Source organism: Oncorhynchus gorbuscha, linkage group LG20 (assembly GCF_021184085.1).
Source record: "Oncorhynchus gorbuscha isolate QuinsamMale2020 ecotype Even-year linkage group LG20, OgorEven_v1.0, whole genome shotgun sequence".
Taxonomy (NCBI): domain Eukaryota; kingdom Metazoa; phylum Chordata; class Actinopteri; order Salmoniformes; family Salmonidae; genus Oncorhynchus; species Oncorhynchus gorbuscha.
Window position 1 is genome coordinate 23,412,781 of NC_060192.1, and position 18,139 is coordinate 23,430,919.

The window sequence follows — 18,139 nt, forward strand, 5'->3', positions numbered from 1 at the left end:
GCCAAGTTCATCAGTTCGAGTGTCAAGAACTGGAAGGTGTTTGGGTTTTTCACACAACAGTTTCCCGTGTGTATCAAGAAAGGTCCACCACCCAAAGGATATCCAGCGAACTTGACGCAACTGTGGGAAGAACTGGAGTCAACATAGGGTAGTGTCCCAGTGGAACGCTTTTGACACCTTGTATTATTTGGGGAGTTTTCACCTTTATTTAACCAGGTAGGCTAGTTGACAACAAGTTCTCATTTGCAACCGCGACCTAGCCAAGATAAAGCAAAGCAGTTCGACACATACAACAACACAGAGTTACACATGGAATAAACAAACATACAATCAATAATACAGTAGAAAAATCTATATACAGCATGTGCAAAAGAGGTAGGATAAGAGTGGTAAGGCAATAAATCGCCATGGTGGCGAAGTAATTACAATATAGCAATTAAACACTGGGATGGTAGAATGTGCAGAAGAGGTGCAAAGGAGCAAGATAAATAAATAAATAAATACAGTATGGGGATGAGGTAGTTGGATGGGCTATTTACAGATGAGCTATGTACATGTGCAGTGATCTGTGAGCTGCTCTGACAGCTGGTGCTTAAAGCTAGTGAGGGAGGAAAGAGTCTCCAGCTTTAGTGATGTTTGCAGTTTGTTCCAGTCATTGGCAGCAGAGAACTAGAAGGAGAGGCGGCCAAAGGAAGAATTGGCTTTGGGGATGACCAGTGAGATATACCTGCTGGAGCGCGTGCTACGGGTGGGTGCTGCTACGGTGACCAGTGAGCTGAGATAAGGCGGGGCTTTACCTAGCAGAGACGTGTAGATGACCTGGAGCCAGTGGGTTTGGCGACGAGTATGAAGCGAGTGCTAGCCAACGAGAGTGTACAGGTCGCATTGGTGGGTAGTATATGGGGCTTTGGTGACAAAACGGATGGCACTGTAATAGACTGCATCCAATTTGTTGAGTAGAGTGTTGGAGGATATTTTGTAAATGACATCGTCGAAGTCGAGGATCGGTAGGATGGTAAGTTTTACTAGGGTATGTTTGGCAGCATGAGTGAAGGATGCTTTGTTGCGAAACAGGAAGCCGATTATAGATGTAATTTTGGATTGGAGATGCTTAATGTGAGTCTGGAAGGAGAGTTTACAGTCTAACCAGACACCTAGGTATTTGTAGTTGTCCACATATTCTAAGTCAGAGCCGTCCAGAGTAGTGATGCTGGACGGGCGGGCAGGTGCGTGCAGTGATCAGTTGAAGAGCATGCATTTAGTTTACTTGCATTTAAGAGCAGTTGGAGGCCACGGAAGGAGTGTTGTATGGCATTGAAGCTCATCCGGAGGTTAGATAATGTCCAAAGAATGGCCAGAGGTATGCAGAATGGTGTTGTCTGCGTAGAAGGGGATCAAAGATTCACCAGCATCAAGAGCGACATCATTGATGTATACAGAGAAGAGAGTTGGCCCGAGAATTGAACCCTGTGGCACCCCCATAGAGACTGCGAGAGGTCCAGACAACAGGCCCTCTGATTTGACACACTGAACTCTATCAGGGAAGTAGTTGGTGAACCAGGCGAGGCAATCATTTGAGAAACCAAGGCTGTTGAGTTTACCAATAAGAATGTTGTGATTGACAGAGTCGAAAACCTTAGCCAGGTCGATGAATATGTCTGCACAGTAATGTCTCTTATCGATGGCGGTTACGATATAATTTAGGACCTTGAACGTGGCTGAGGTGCACCCATGACTAGTTCTGAAACCAGATTGCATAGGGGGAAGGTAAGGTACGGGATTCGAAATGGTCGGTAAGGTAATCTGTTTGTTAACTTGGCTTTCGAAGACCTTAGAAAGGCAGGGTAGAATAGATATAGGTCTGTAGCAGTTTGGGTCTAGAGTGTCTCCCCCTTTGAAGAGGGGGAGGACTGCAGCAGCTTTCCAAACTATGGGAATCTCAGACGATACGAAAGAGAGGTTGAACAGACTAGTAATAGGGGTTGCAACAATTTCGGCAGATCATTTTAAAAAGAGAGGGTCCAGATTGTCTAGTCCGGCTGATTTGTAGGGGTCCAGATTTTACAGCTCTTTCAGAACATCAGCAATCTGGATTTGGGTGAAGGAGAAGTGGGGGAGGAATGGGTGAGTTGCTGTGGGGGGTGGAGGGCTGTTGATCGGGGTAGGGGTAGCCAGGTGGAAAGCATGGCCAGCTGTAGAAAAATGCTTATTGAAATGATCAATTATAGTGGATTTATCGGTGGTGACAGTGTTTCCTTGCCTCAGTGCAGTGGGCAGCTGGGAGGAGGTGCAGTGTCCCAGAACTTTACAGTGTCCCATAACTTTTTTGAGTTTGTGCTACAGGATGCAAATTTCTGCTTGAAAAAGCTAGCCTTAACTTTCCTAGCTGCTTGTGTATATTTGTTCCTAACTTCTCTGAGAAAAGTCCATGCCCTGATGAATGAGGCTATTCTGAGGGCAAAAGCGGGTGCAACTCAATATTAGGAAGGTGTTCCTTATGTTTTGTACAGTCAATATATTTCACACGATATTTATACGTCAAAGTTGGACAATACCGTATAAACTGTATTTATGATTATATGACAATATTTTAGGTTGAACAATCATTCTATTACACAATTTCTGATACATCACATGCCTTTGTTTTATTTTCCTGCATAAGTAAAATCTAGATTATGCCTTTACTACCATTAATTCCAATTAGACTGGTTTGGATTTTTCCCTGACCAATATGGCTACCATTTTCATCCCATTCAGGAACTATGAGGGTTTATGACAAAGCCCCTTTAGTAATTAATAGGATCTCTATGGTCCCTATTGTGCAGCCATAAACATAATTAATAATCATGTATTTAGCTGCTCCCTCCCCATCATGACACTGCAGCTGAAGCAAACCTCATAGTCCTGAGGTCTACTCTGAGAATTCAGCTACTCTGAGAAAAGCCATGCTCTATTAGAGATAAAAGAAAGAGAGACAGGAACACAGAGAGAGGAAGATATACTCATGACACCTTCCCCCTTCCTGTATCTCTGTTTCTATCTCACCCCTTTCCCCTCCATTTTTATCTCCCCCCTACACATCCATCTGTACTGCAGCATAAGTGTGAATGATAGCATGCGGAATGTGAAGAGAGCGGTAATGCAGGGAATTGCTTCCTCTCCCTCTGTCCTTCTTGTCTGGCATCTGGGGGAGTACACATTATCCATCTTTCTGGATTTACTAATGATCTCGGATCATTTACTTTCCCACAGTTCTCTGTAGGAGTGTGTGTTCATGTTGTATTTTCTCTGATGCAGTGTTGGTGCTTTTAACATATTATAAACTATGGGAGTAATAAAGGTTTGCTGTGCATTTTATTCACTTGAGAAATAAAGCTTCAATCTACAGGATGTATCTGATCTGTACAGACTCTGTTTTACTCTAAAACATTTGACCTCGAATGACTGTCAGATCAACTGATCGGAAAAGACAGGATGGAGGCAACAGACAGACAGATGGGCAAAGAAGGAGAGGAATTGTGTCCAAAAATAGATTTTGTGTTTGTCAACTGAGGTACAGTGTATTAAGATCTTTCACAGTTGAGCTATCCAGCTCCATATGGGCTCTGTAGAAATGTGCAAAAGTTACAGCACCCTTTTGTTACACTCTGTTTTTATCCATCCATTATCACCTCTGATTCCATTATATTTCCTTTCTTTTGAGGTCATGAAAAGTATTGGAATCTTTAATGATGCTTAATTTTGGAGACAGCTAACATCCCCACCCCAGCCTTAGCCCATGCTGTCCCTGTCACGACTTCCTCCGAAGTTGGCTCCCCTGCCTGTTCCTGCGGTGCTCGGTGGTCGTCGTCACCGGCCTACTAGCCGCCACCGCCACCGATCCCTTTTTCGTTGTCTGTTTGTTTTGTCTTATTAGTTTCACCTGTGTCCTTTTGTGTGTGCTTGATGGGCTTCCTTATTTAAAGTACGTTTACCCGCCCTTGTTTTGTGCGGGATTAATTTTGTGTTACGTGTGTGCGTTAGTTAGGTGTGTTCGTGTTCTGGACCTGGTACCCTGTGTTTATGGATGGTCCATATTCAGTGCCCTGTGTTGTGAGCTTGTTTGTTTTGTGCCGGATTAAAGTGCACACTTTCCCTGTGGAACTCTCTGCACCTGATTCCTTCCTCACACACCTAGTCCCCCGTGACAGTCCCTCCCTCCCTTGTGCCATATTTCCCTCTGTGCGTCATCGGGTAGCCCTACACCTGTGACTCAATAGACTACAGACTGTTAATCGCCAGGAGAATGCAGTCCGTCAGCATACAGTTTCTGTCAGCAACTGCCCCACCCCAGCCTTAGCCCATGCTGTCCCTCCCTCCCTTGTACCATATTTCCCTCTGTGCCTCATCGGGTAGCCCTACACCTGTGACTCAATAGACTACAGACTGTTTACTGCCAGGAAAATGAGTGCAGCACACCAGTTAACTAGTGTAGCAAATGTGTGTGTGTGTGGGGGGGGGGGGGGGGGGTACCCCTGATCAGAACTCGAACCTGGATCCAGCGACTGTCAATCTGTCTTTCTGTGTAAGGGCCCATGGAAAGAGAATGAACATGTGTACCTTCCTCCTGTAAGGTCCTGTCCATTGGGATATCTTGTCTATGTCTGTCTGTGATCACATTCACTCTCCCCAAGAGCATTAACTAACAATCATTATTATGTTAATGGTTAAGCAAGTGAAAATATAATGAATATAAATCGTTTCCATTCGCCATTTTGTTTTAAACAACATGTTCTTAAGTTAAACACATTACTTGAGAAAGTATAGGTTAATAAGTTTATATCCCACTGCCTACTCATATAAGGCGCAGTTATGTGATCAGTAGGTCCACTGTACACACGATTTCCTCATCAACCGAGCCTGAAACGAAAGTGAAACAGTGGATGCAGTGAAAGAATAGGACGACGCGTTTCATACCCAAACAGTATTCGCATGAGGGGTGAAACGATGGATGAATATCCTTATCCCATCACTATAGACGTCAGTTGGACAAACTCTGTCTCTAAAGGGATACAGAACAAGCTTCAGATTTATTTTCAAAGTAAAAAGAAGTCGAGTGGAGGGGACTGCTTGGTGCACTACGAGGATCAACGCTCCACTAGCGCAACTGTTTATTTCAAATCTGAGGATGGTAAGTAGATCACCACGGATGACGATTTGTATCGTACAGTTGTCATTTTACAGCCTACTGTAGGATATCATAATAGTGAAATAGTGTTAACCATACAAATGTAAATATGTACAAGTGACTTCCAGTAAAGTGACGTGTGCATGATGTCGCATTTGTCTCCACAGTCAGGGAAAGGGTTCTATCGAGAGATAACCATGAAATTACTGTAGACAATGAAACTGTGAAGTTGCGCTTGTCATCATCATCGGGGGAAAATCTGAAAGAGGCTTGCACTCTGTCGGTGAGTAGTTCATGTCAGTGGTTCCCAAACCTTTTATAGTCCTGTACCCCTTCAAACATTCAACCTCCAGCTGAGGACCCCCTTTAGCACCAGGGTCAGCGCAATCTCAAATGCTGTTTTTTTGTAAACCTGCCACAGGCACACTATATGACACATAAGAATAGGTGTGAGTTTTTGTCACAATCCGGCTCGTGGGAAGTGACAAAGAGCTCTTAAAGGACCAGGGCACAAATAATAATAAAATAATCAATAATTTTGCTCTTTATTTAACCATCTTAAAACCTTATTTGTTCATCGAACATTCGGAATAATCTCACCACAGGCTAATGAGAAGGGTGTGCTTGAAAAGATGCAAATAACTCTGCAATGTTGGGTTGTATTGGAGAGAGTCTCAGTCTTAAATAATTTTCCACACAAAGTCTGTGCCTGTATTTAGTTTTCATGCTACCTAGGGCCGAGAATCAACTCTCACATAGGTAAATGGTTGCAAAGTGCATCAGTGTCTTAACAGCACAATTTGCCAAGGCAGGATACTCTGAGTGCAGCCCAATCCAGAAATCTGGCATTGGCTTCTGATTAAATCAAATGTTCACAAAACCGCTTGTTGCAATTTCAATGAAAGCTCTCAGTTGTTTGTGTCATTAGTTTCGGGAAAGTACCTGTGTAATTGCGCACCCAACTCACTCAGTTGCTTCCCTATATCACATTTGACATTGTCCGTAAGCTTGAGTTCATTTGCATACAAAAAGTCATACAATGATGGAAAGACCTGTGTGTTGTCCTTGTTAATGCAGACAGAGAAGAGCTCCAATTTCTTAATCATAGCCTCAATTTTGTCCCGCACATTGAAGATAGTTGCGGAGAGTCCCAGCCACCAATTGTGCAAGTGCTCCCACTTAAAAAGATGAGAGAGGCCTGTAATTTTCATCATAGGTACACTTCAACTATGACAGACAAAATGAGAGAAAAAAAATCCAGAAAATCACGTTGTAGGATTTTTAATGAATTTATTTGCAAATTATGGTGGAAAATAAGTATTTGGTCACCTACAAACAAAGAAGATTTCTGGCTCTCACAGACCTGTAACTTCTTCTTTAAGAGGCTCCTTTGTCCTCCACTCGTTACCTGTATTAATGTCACCTGTTTGAACTTGTTATCAGTATAAAAGACACCTGTCCACAACCTCAAACAGTCACACTCCAAACTCCACTATGGCCAAAACCAAAGAGCTGTCAAAGGACACCAGAAACAAAATTGTAGACCTGCACCAGACTGGGAAGACTGAATCTGCATTAGGTAAGCAGCTTGGTTTGAAGAAATCAACTGTGGGAGCAATTATTAGGAAATGGAAGACATACAAGACCACCGATAATCTTCCTCGATCTGGGGCTCCACGCAAGATCTCACCCCGTGTGGTCAAAATGATCACAAGAACGGTGAGCAAAAATCCCAGAACCACACGGGGGGACCAAGTGAATGACCTGCAGAGAGCTGGGACCAAAGTAACAAAGCCTACCATCAGTAACACACTACGCCGCCAGGGACTCAAATCCTGCAGTGCCAGACGTGTCCCCCTGCTTAAGCCAGTACATGTCCAGGCCCGTCTGAAGTTTGCTTGAGAGCATTTGGATGATCCAGAGGAAGATTGGGAGAATGTCATATGGTCAGATGAAACCAAAATAGAACTTTTTGGTAAAAACTCAACTCATCGTGTTTGGAGTACAAAGAATGCTGAGTTGCAATCCAAAGAACACCATACCTACTGTGAAGCATGGGGTGGAAACATCATGCTTTGGGGCTGTTTTTCTGCAAAGGGACCAGGACGACTGATCCATGTAAAGGAAAGAATGAATGGGGCCATGTATTGTGAGATTTTGAGTGAAAACCTCCTTCCATCAGCAAGGGCATTGAAGATAAAACGTGGCTGGGTCTTCCAGCATGACAACGACCCGAAACACACAGCCAGGGCAACTAAGGAGTGGCTCCGTAAGGAGCATCTCAAGGTCCTGGAGTGGCCTAGCCAGTCTCCAGACCTGAACCCAATAGAACATCTTTGGAGGGAGCTGAAAGTCCGTATTGCCCAGCGACAGCCCCCGAAACCTGAAGGATCTGGAGAAGGTCTGTATGGGGGAGTGGGCCAAAATCCCTGCTGCAGTGTGTGCAAACCTGGTGAAGAACTAGAAGAAACGTATGATCTCTGTAATTGCAAACAAAGGTTTCTGTACCAAATATTAAGTTCTGCTTTTCTGATGTATCAAATACTTATGTCATGCAATAAAATGCTAATTAATTACTTAAAAATCATGCAATGTGATTTTCTTGATTTTTGTTTTAGATTCCATCTTTCACATTTGAAGTGTACCTATGATTAAAAAAAATATAGACCTCTACATGCTATGTAAGTGGGAAAACCTGCAAAATCGGCAGTGTATCAAATACTTGTTCATGCTCCAAACTGCATTTCAATCATTTTTTATCTCAATCAGTTTCATGGGAATATGCATTAAGATCTTCTTGAATTACTGTTTCGTGAGCGAATTAGAAACGATGATGTTACATACTATTTGCCTTGTATTTTGTTTCAATCAAAGCATAGGCTGTTTCCTGCTTGGTGGCGTGAGCTGTTGAGTTTTGGCCTCATTAGAACTAAAAACATTGACATTTAGCTTCACTGAGCATCCTAAAATAAATGACTGAGGTGTTTAATGGTGTAATAGTAATTTAGTCCAACTACTAATCCTAGAGTATAACTGACAAAAATGGAGGAGGCAGATGGCAGCTGGAGGAGGTAGGGATCTGGTCTGTCTGCCCAGTATAAAGGATCAAAACTGGCGGAGGAATAATAATAGCATAAATAGGAAAGTTTACCAGTTTCATTTGAGGACCAGGATGTTGACAACTGTGCCATACAGATTGCAAAATAGTTGGAAAGAGATTTTTGATGTACTGATTCCATGGTTTTTAGTTGATATAAAAACAACACAAGATTCAAGACGTTGTGCTTTTCCGATAAAATTATTATATAGAATATTTGCCACCATCAAAATGTTGAAAAATTGGGGCATAAAATCATCGAAGCTCTGCAGATTTTGTTGTGAGGATACAGAATTAGTAGACCATTTATTTTGGTATTGCCCACAGGTAGCCTGTTTCTGGTCTCGTGTTCAGGAATGTCTGAAAATGCAATCTGTGGCATTGATCTAAAATTGACCCTAGCAAAAGGACTGTTAGGAGATCTGGAGAGACCGGGTCAGTCAATTACTAATACTTTTAGTAAAAGTATTTATCTTCAACTCGCAATGAGTTGATTCTATTCGATTAGATAGATTGAAATTGTACGTTAAACATAGTTGACAGGTAGTCCAAATAAAACATAATAATAAGTAAGTTTATGATACTGAGGGGCAGTGTTTTTACAGCTAATGTTGGTTTGCCTGAGGCTGATGCCATGCCGGTGTTTGTTCACATGCATATACACACATTCTCATTCAAATAAACACATACAAGAACATGCACATACATGTAATAGTGCCAGATGGAGCATGAAAATGTGAAGAAAAAAAAAGCGATATATATATGAAAAAAAATGTGAATCATATTTTTATTTGGCGTATCCTGACGGCACATACCTCTGGGGGTAAAAAGTTAATTCGAGTTGCCTCTTCATTAATTCATCTGCCCCCCTTCCCCCTTCATAAATAACATAATGTTAAAAAGTAGATTTTCAGCCCAGGCCTGATATTCTAACATGCTGACCAGTCTGACTGCCCATCCGCATGCTGATTTTTGTCCACCCACATCTGACGCGATCAGGACATGCACGTTGAAATATCAAAACGAACTCTGAACCAACCATATTAATTTGGGGGCAGGTCGAAAAGCATTAAACATTTATGGCAATTTAGCTAGCTAACTTGCTGATGCTAGCTAATTTGTCCTTGGATTTAAACATTGGGTTGTTATTTTACCTGAAATGCACAAGGTCCTCCACTCCGAAAATTAATTCACAGATAAAAGGGTAAACTGAGTTTGTTTCTAGTAATCTCTCCTCCTTCTTCTTTGGACTTTATATTACAGTTGGCAACCAACTTTAATGTAGGAGAATATAACACATTGGATCTGGTAAAATATAATACAAACAAAAAAACATGTTTTCTATTTTTTTCCCCAATCATCTTTGAAATGCAAGAGAAAGGTCATACATTCAAATATAATTTTAGGTGTAACTTAGATGTTGTCCACAAGATGGCAGCAGTGTGTGTGCAAAGTTTCAGACTGATCCAGTGAAGAATTACATTACTACAAAACATTTTGTATGAAGTCTGCCAGGAGTTTGCCTAAATGTGCCGAATTGGTACATTTATACATTTTCAAGTACATAACTATAGAGAACATGCAAAAATGCTATTGTAATAAAAAAGTTTACACACTCCCAGGAATGTCATACATGATGGATCATTAGCTTCCCTACAGAAAATACACTAAGCTTCCCACATCTAGATAGCCGGGCGGGGGATGTGGAGCCAGAGACAGCAGTGGTGTCAAACTGTAGAACCAGTTCCTACATTTGAAAATAAAGGTTTAGGGATACCAATCCCATAGTGGATAACGTGCATTACCACCACCAACTGGACTGGAGTCTGGACCTGAGTTCACGCCCACGTGGGTATAGGCTCCTAAAAATCAATAAGGAGATGGGGGAGGCGGGACTTCCAGCACGTCAAGTGTCACAAATAGAACCAAGTTATATTTTAGCACCTGTCTACGCAGCCACTTGTGAGTAGTGTGGGTGCAATGATTGAATAACATGTATGTGTACATTTATTTTGCAAAGCTTGCGCACGCTACTCGAGCGGTGTGGTCAGCATGTAACATGCTAACCGGACCGCTTGGCAAGTTCATCCACCATCGATCACATGTTGATTTTTTTCCACCCACACCAGACGCGATCAGATCACGCAGGTTGAAATATCAAAATGAACTCTGAACCAAATCAAACCAAATATTTTTGTATTTTTTTCCCTGTTATTGTGGGTGTAGTGAAATGCTCCAACAGTGCAGTAGTATTTAAACACGATTCACAACAATACTCATCAATCTAAAAGTAGAAGAATGGAGTTAAGAAATATATAAATATTAGTTTGAGCAATGTCGGAGTGGCATTGACTAAAATACAGTCGAGGCACATGACTTGGACTCGAGTCAGACTCGAGTCACAAATATGATGACTTGCAACTCGACTTTGACACGAATGACTCGCGACTTAACTTGGACTTGAGCCTTTTGACTCGAACTGACTTGATACCCTCCCCAAGCCCAAATATGAAAAATGATGCTATTAAAAAAGTGTGCAGCACATCAACTTTTAATTTAACGGATTACAGTTTGAATCAGACAGCAGCCAATCAAATTGTGCCAGCTGAGAAAAAGTTACATGTGGCAGTGCAGAGGAATGTCGGCAAGTGAATTCAGATGGAGCCTTTGGAAAGATGATACCCCAAAAAATGTTGGATATAAAGACTACGCTTTATCAACAAAAAACAGATTGCAACTTGCAAAACATGCGGGAAGAAAATGACAGACGGAGGCGCAACAACTTACAACTTTGTTCGACATTTGAAGCTGCACAAAGAACGGTAAGTCGGGGCTAATATAGCCGACGGCTATATAATTCATAACTTTGCCAGTGTAGCATGTTGGCTTACGTAACGTTAAATCAATGAGCCTCCACACAGTCAGTCAGTGCGGGAACGTTATCATTGCACCCAAGATTGAGCTACAACTAGCTAGCCTAAATCCTGCCTGATGTTGCGGCTGTTCCTAAAGCCATTGACATATGTTAGCCTACTGTAACCACATTGTGTGTGTGTGTTAAGGTTGAGTGATTGTGTACAAGCCTACATCGCCCAATTGCACCCCATAGCGATCCTCGATAGTCAAGGGTTTTTTTTTTTTGGAAAGTAAATATATAAATAAATATATTTTTAAAGCATTCATGATTTGCGTAAATGTAATATACTAACTATTAGTCTTGTTAAAAATATGAAATGGTATTACATTTGGTGAAGAGCACATTATGACTTGTTTAGGACTCAAAACTTAAACTTTAGGACTTGAGACTTGACTTGATACTTCTCGGTCTTGACTTGAGACTTGACTCGTACTTGCCTGTGTAGGCTTGGGACTTGACTTGGGACTCGAGTGCTAAGACTTGAGACTTACTTGTGACTTGTAAAACAATGAATTGGTCCCACCTTTGGTATATGAACATGTGAGATGAGTAAAGCAGTATGTAAACATGATTTCAACTCAAATCAAATTCCATTAGTCACGTGTGCTGAATACAATCTTACAGTGAAATGCTTACTTACGAGCCCCTAACCAAGAATGCAATTTAAAAAAATAAGAATAAGAGATAAAAGTAACAAGTAAGAGCAGCAGTGAAATAACAGTAGCGAGACTATATTTACAGGGGGGTACTGATACAGAGTCAATGTGCGGGGGCATCGGTTATTTGAGGTAGTATATGTACATGTAGGTAGAGTTGATAAAGTGACTATGGAGAGATGACAACAGAGAGTAGCAGTGGTGTGGGGTGGGGGGGGCACTGCAAATAGATCTTCAGGAGTCTTATGGCTTGGAGGTAGATGTTTAGAAGCCTCTTGGACCTAGACTTGATGCTCTGGTACCACTTGCCGTGCGGTAGCAGAGAGAACAGGCTAGGGTGGCTGGAGTCTTTGACAATTTTGTAGGGCCTTCCTCTGACACTGCCTGGTATAGAGGTCCTGGGTGGCAGGAAGCTTGGCCCCAGTGATGTACTGGGCTCTGTAGTACTACCCTTGATGTACTGGGCTCTGTCGTACTACCCTCTGTAGTGCCTTGCGGTCGGAGGCCGAGCAGTTGCCATACCAGGCGGTAATGCAACCAGTCAGGATGCTCTCGATGGTGCAGCTGTAGAACCTTTTGAGGATCTGAGGACCCATGCCAAATCTTTTCAGTTTTGTCGTGCCCTCTTCACGACTGTCTTGGTGTGCTAGGACCATGTTAGTTTGTTGGTGATGTGGACACCAAGGAACTTGAAGCACTCAACCTGCTCCACTACAGCCCCGTCGATGAGAATGGGGGTGTGCTCGGTCCTCTTTTTCCTGTAGTCCACAATCATCTCCTTTGTCTTGATCACGTTGAGGGAGAGGTTGTAGTTCTGGTACCACACGGCCAGGTCTCTGACCTCCTCCCTATAGGCTGTCTCATCGTTGTCGGTGATCCAGCCTACCACTGTTGTGTCATCGGCAAATTGAATGGTGTTGGAGTTGTGCCTGGCCGTGCAGTCATGAGTGAACAGGGAGTACAGGAGGGGACTAAGAACACACCCCTGAGGGGCCCCTATGTTAAGGAGCAGCGTGGCGGATGTGTTGTTACCTACCCTTACCACCTTGGGGGCGGCCTGTCAGGAAGTCCAGGATCCAGTGGCGGAAGGAGGTGTTTAGTCCCGTCCTTAGCTTATTGATGAGCTTTTAGGCCTAAACAGTCATTTAAACATTATTAAAGTGACTAGTGTTGCATTATTAAAGAGGCCAGTGATTCCAAGTCTATGTATATAGGGCAGCAGCCTTCAAGGTGCATGGTTGCGTAACCGAGTGGAAGCCGGCTAGTAATGGCTATTTAACAGTCTTATGGCCTTAAGATAGAAGCTGTTTTTCAGTCTCTCGGTCCCAACTTTGATGCACCTGTACTGACCTCACCTTCTGGATGATAGCATTTACATTACATTTAAGTCATTTAGCAGACGCTCTTATCCAGAGCGACTTACAAATTGGTGCATTCACCTTATGACATCCAGTGGGACAGTCACTTAACAATAGTGCATCTAAAACTTAGGGGGGGTGGGGTGAGAGGGATTACTTATCCTATCCTAGGTATTCCTTAAAGAGGTGGGGTTTCAGGTGTCTCCGGAAGGTGGTGATTGACTCCGCTGTCCTGGCGTCGTGAGGGAGTTTGTTCCACCATTGGGGGGCCAGGGCAGCGAACAGTTTTGACTGGGCTGAGTGGGAGCTGTACTTCCTCAGTGGTAGGGAGGCGAGCAGGCCAGAGGTGGATGAACGCAGTGCCCTTGTTTGGGTGTAGGGCCTGATCAGAGCCTGGAGGTACTGAGGTGCCGTTCCCCTCACAGCTCCGTAGGCAAGCACCATGGTCTTGTAGCGGATGCGAGCTTCAACTGGAAGCCAGTGGAGAGAACGGAGGAGCGGGGTGACGTGAGAGAACTTGGGAAGGTTGAACACCAGACGGGCTGCGGCGTTCTGGATGAGTTGAAGGGTTTAATGGCACAGGCAGGGAGCCCAGCCAACAGCGAGTTGCAGTAATCCAGACGGGAGATGACAAGTGCCTGGATTAGGACCTGCGCCGCTTCCTGTGTGAGGCAGGGTCGTACTCTGCGGATGTTGTAGAGCATGAACCTACAGGAACGGGCCACCGCCTTGATGTTGGTTGAGAACGACAGGGTGTTGTCCAGGATCACGCCAAGGTTCTTGGCGCTCTGGGAGGAGGACACAATGGAGTTGTCAACCGTGATGGCGAGATCATGGAACGGGCAGTCCTTCCCCGGGAGGAAGAGCAGCTCCGTCTTGCCGAGGTTCAGCTTGAGGTGGTGATCCGTCATCCACACTGATATGTCTGCCAGACATGCAGAGATGCGATTCGCCACCTGGTCATCAGAAGGGGGAAAGGAGAAGATTAATTGTGTGTCGTCTGCATAGCAATGATAAGAGAGACCATGTGAGGTTATGACAGAGCCAAGTGACTTGGTGTATAGCGAGAATAGGAGAGGGCCAAGAACAGAGCCCTGGGGGACACCAGTGGTGAGAGCGCGTGGTGAGGAGACAGATTCTCGCCACGCCACCTGGTAGGAGCGACCTGTCAGGTAGGACGCAATCCAAGTGTGGGCCGCGCCGGAGATGCCCAACTCGGAGAGGGTGGAGAGGAGGATCTGATGGTTCACAGTATCGAAGGCAGCCGATAGATCTAGAAGGATGAGAGCAGAGGAGAGAGAGTTAGCTTTAGCAGTGCGGAGCGCCTCCGTGATACAGAGGAGAGCAGTCTCAGTTGAATGACTAGTCTTGAAACCTGACTGATTTGGATCAAGAAGGTCATTCAGAGAGAGATAGCGGGAGAGCTGGCCAAGGACGGCACGTTCAAGAGTTTTGGAGAGAAAAGAAAGAAGGGATACTGGTCTGTAATTGTTGACATCGGAGGGATCGAGTGTAGGTTTTTTCAGAAGGGGTGCAACTCTCGCTCTCTTGAAGACGGAAGGGACGTAGCCAGCGGTCAGGGATGAGTTGATGAGCGAGGTGAGGTAAGGGAGAAGGTCTCCGGAAATGGTCTGGAGAAGAGAGGAGGGGATAGGGTCAAGCGGGCAGGTTGTTGGGCGGCCGGCCGTCACAAGACGCGAGATTTCATCTGGAGAGAGAGGGGAGAAAGAGGTCAGAGCACAGGGTAGGGCAGTGTGAGCAGAACCAGCGGTGTCGTTTGACTTAGCAAACGAGGATCGGATGTCGTCGACCTTCTTTTCAAAATGGTTGACGAAGTCATCTGCAGAGAGGGAGGAGGGGGAGGGGGCGGAGGATTCAGGAGGGAGGAGAAGGTGGCAAAGAGCTTCCTAGGGTTAGAGGCAGATGCTTGGAATTTAGCGTGGTAGAAAGTGGCTTTAGCAGCAGAGACAGAGGAGGAAAATGTAGAGAGGAGGGAGTGAAAGGATGCCAGGTCCGCAGGGAGGCGAGTTTTCCTCCATTTCCGCTCGGCTGCCCGGAGCCCTGTTCTGTGAGCTCGCAATGAGTCATCGAGCCACGGAGCGGGAGGGAGGACCGAGCCGGCCTGGAGGATAGGGGACATAGAGAGTCAAGGGATGCAGAGAGGGAGGAGAGGAGGGTTGAGGAGGCAGAATCAGGAGATAGGTGGGAGAAGGTTTGAGCGGAGGGAAGAGATGATAGGATGGAAGAGGAGAGAGTAGCGGGGGAGAGAGAGCGAAGGTTGGGACGGCGCGATACCATCCGAGTAGGGGCAGTGTTGGAGGTGTTGGATGAGAGCGAGAGGGAAAAGGATACAAGGCAGTGGTCGGAGACTTGGAGGGGAGTTGCAATGAGGTTAGTGGAAGAACAGCATCTAGTAAAGATGAGGTCGAGCGTATTGCCTGCCTTGTGAGTAGGGGGAAGGTGAGAGGGTGAGGTCAAAAGAGGAGAGGAGTGGAAAGAAGGAGGCAGAGAGGAAAGAGTCAAAGGTAGACGTGGGGAGGTTAAAGTCGCCCAGAACTGTGAGAGGTGAGCCGTCCTCAGGAAAGGAGCTTATCAAGGCATCAAGCTCATTGATGAACTCTCCGAGGGAACCTGGAGGGCGATAAATGATAAGGATGTTAAGCTTGAAAGGGCTAGTAACTGTGACAGCATGGAATTCAAAGGAGGCGATAGACAGATGGGTAAGGGGAGAAAGAGAGAATGACCACTTGGGAGAGATGAGGATCCCGGTGCCACCACCCCGCTGACCAGACGCTCTCGGGGTGTGCGAGAACACGTGGGCGGACGAAGAGAGAGCAGTAGGAGTAGCAGTGTTGTCTGTGGTGATCCATGTTTCCGTCAGTGCCAAGAAGTCGAGGGACTGGAGGGAGGCATAGGCTGAGATGAACTCTGCCTTGTTGACCGCAGATTGGCAGTTCCAGAGGCTACCGGAGACCTGGAACTCCACGTGGGTCGTGCGCGCTGGGACCACCAGAGTAGGGTGGCCGCGGCCACGCGGTGAGGAGCGTTTGTATGGTCTGTGCAGAGAGGAGAGAACAGGGATAAACAGACACATAGTTGACAGGCTACAGAAGAGGCTACGCTAATGCAAAGGAGATTGGAATGACAAGTGGACTACACGTCTCGAATGTTCAGAAAGTTAAGCTACGTAGCAAGAATGTTATTGACTAAAATGATTAAAATGATACAGTACTGCTGAAGTAGGCCAGCTGGCAGTGGGTGCGTTGTTGACACTACACTAATCAAGTCGTTCCGTTGAGTGTAATAGTTTCTGCAGTGTTGCTATTCGGGGGCTAGCAGGCTAGCTAGCAGTGTTGTTTACGTTACGTTGCGTTAAAAGAACGACAATAGATGGCTAGCGAACCTAGAAAATCGCTCTAGACTACACAATTATCTTTGATACAAAGACGGCTATGTAGCTAGCTAAGTAGCTAGCTACGATCAAACAAATCAAACCGTTGTACTGTAATGAAATGAAGTGAAAATGTGATACTACCTGTGAATGCGACCGGGTAGTTGAGTTCTATACAGAAGACGTTGGCTAGCGTTGGCTAGCTAGCAGAGTCTCCTACTTTAAGGACGACAAATAGCTGGCTAGCTAACCTCGGTAAATTAAGATAATCACTCTAAGACTACACACTCTAAACCTAAACAACACAATTATCTTGGATACGATGATACGAAGACAGCAAAGACAGCTATGTAGCTAGCTAACACTAAACTAATCAAGTCGTTCAGTTGAGTGTAATAGTTTCTCCAGTGCAGCTAATCAGTGGACGTTAGCTAGCTGGCTAGTGAAGACTACGTTAGGACGGCGAAATACGATAATTACGCAATTATCTTTGATACAAAGACGGCTATGTAGCTAGCTGAGAAGAAATTGCTAGAAATTGCTAAGATAAGAGGGCTGAACAGTTGGTTGATGTCCTTGATGATCTTTTTGGCCTTCCTGTGACATCGGGTGCTGTAGGTGTCCTGAAGGGCAGGTAGTTTGCCCCCGTTTATGCGTTGGGCAGACCGCACCACCTTCTGGAGTGCCTTGCGGTTGAGGGTGGGGCAGTTGCCGTACCAGGCGGTGATACAGCCCAACAGGATGCTCCCAATTGTGCAGCTGTAAAAGTTTGTGAGGGTTTTAGGTGACAAACCAAATTTCTTCAGCCTCCTGAGGTTGAAGAGACGCTGTTGCACCGTCTTCACCACACTATCTTTTTGGGTGGACCATTTCAGATCGTCAGTGATGTGTACGCCTTCTGCACTGCGGGCCCGTCAATGTGGATAGGGGCATGCTCCCTCTGTTGTTTTCTGAAGTCCACGATTAGCTCGTTTTTTTATTTTTTATTTTTTTACCTTTATCTAACTAGGCAAGTAAGTTAAGAACACATTCTTATTTTCAATGACGGCCTAGGAACAGTGGGTTAACTGCCTCGTTCAGGGGCAAAAAGGCGAAAGGCCTGTTTAGACTTCATCCTGTTATTTCACTGACAGATTTCCTGCACATTCCCAACTGTAGGCTATGCCTTGTTATTGGACTCCACAGCTAGGCAATTTTTTAAAATAAATATACTATTGATCCTCTGTGGCTAACCTTCTCATGGCTAGGCAATTCTGAATTATTTCATTTATTTCTGAGCACACAGCAGTAATTATATGACTTTGGCAAATGTATTTCAATTGGTCAGGGGTGGTGCAGCTCCTCCAGAAGCCTTCGCGATGCTATGATTCCATTAGGAAATAAAAAATGAAGTGCAACGCCGGAGGAGATGAGAGTTGCAGGCTCATGTCTATCAGAGCAGAGAGATCATAGAAAGTGAATCTCATTCTAGTTCTGTGATAGATACATGGGCACCTTTCACACAACCATGGTCACGCTCGATTAGAGAATGATTGGACCAAGTGCGTAGAATT

The 18,139-nt window shown here is 44.7% G+C and overlaps 1 protein-coding gene across 1 annotated transcript in view; it reads left to right on the plus strand.

The window, feature by feature from the left end:
• Positions 1 to 4,904: 4,904 nt before the first annotated feature.
• LOC124006860 (protein mono-ADP-ribosyltransferase PARP14-like) overlaps positions 4,905 to 18,139 on the plus strand; it is a 34,096-nt gene continuing 20,861 nt past the window's right edge. The window contains exons 1-2 of the mRNA XM_046317051.1: positions 4,905 to 5,170; positions 5,335 to 5,450. Coding sequence (XP_046173007.1) covers positions 4,972 to 5,170; positions 5,335 to 5,450 — 315 coding nt within the window. The 5' untranslated portion in view covers positions 4,905 to 4,971. The remainder of the gene's footprint in view (positions 5,171 to 5,334; positions 5,451 to 18,139) is intronic.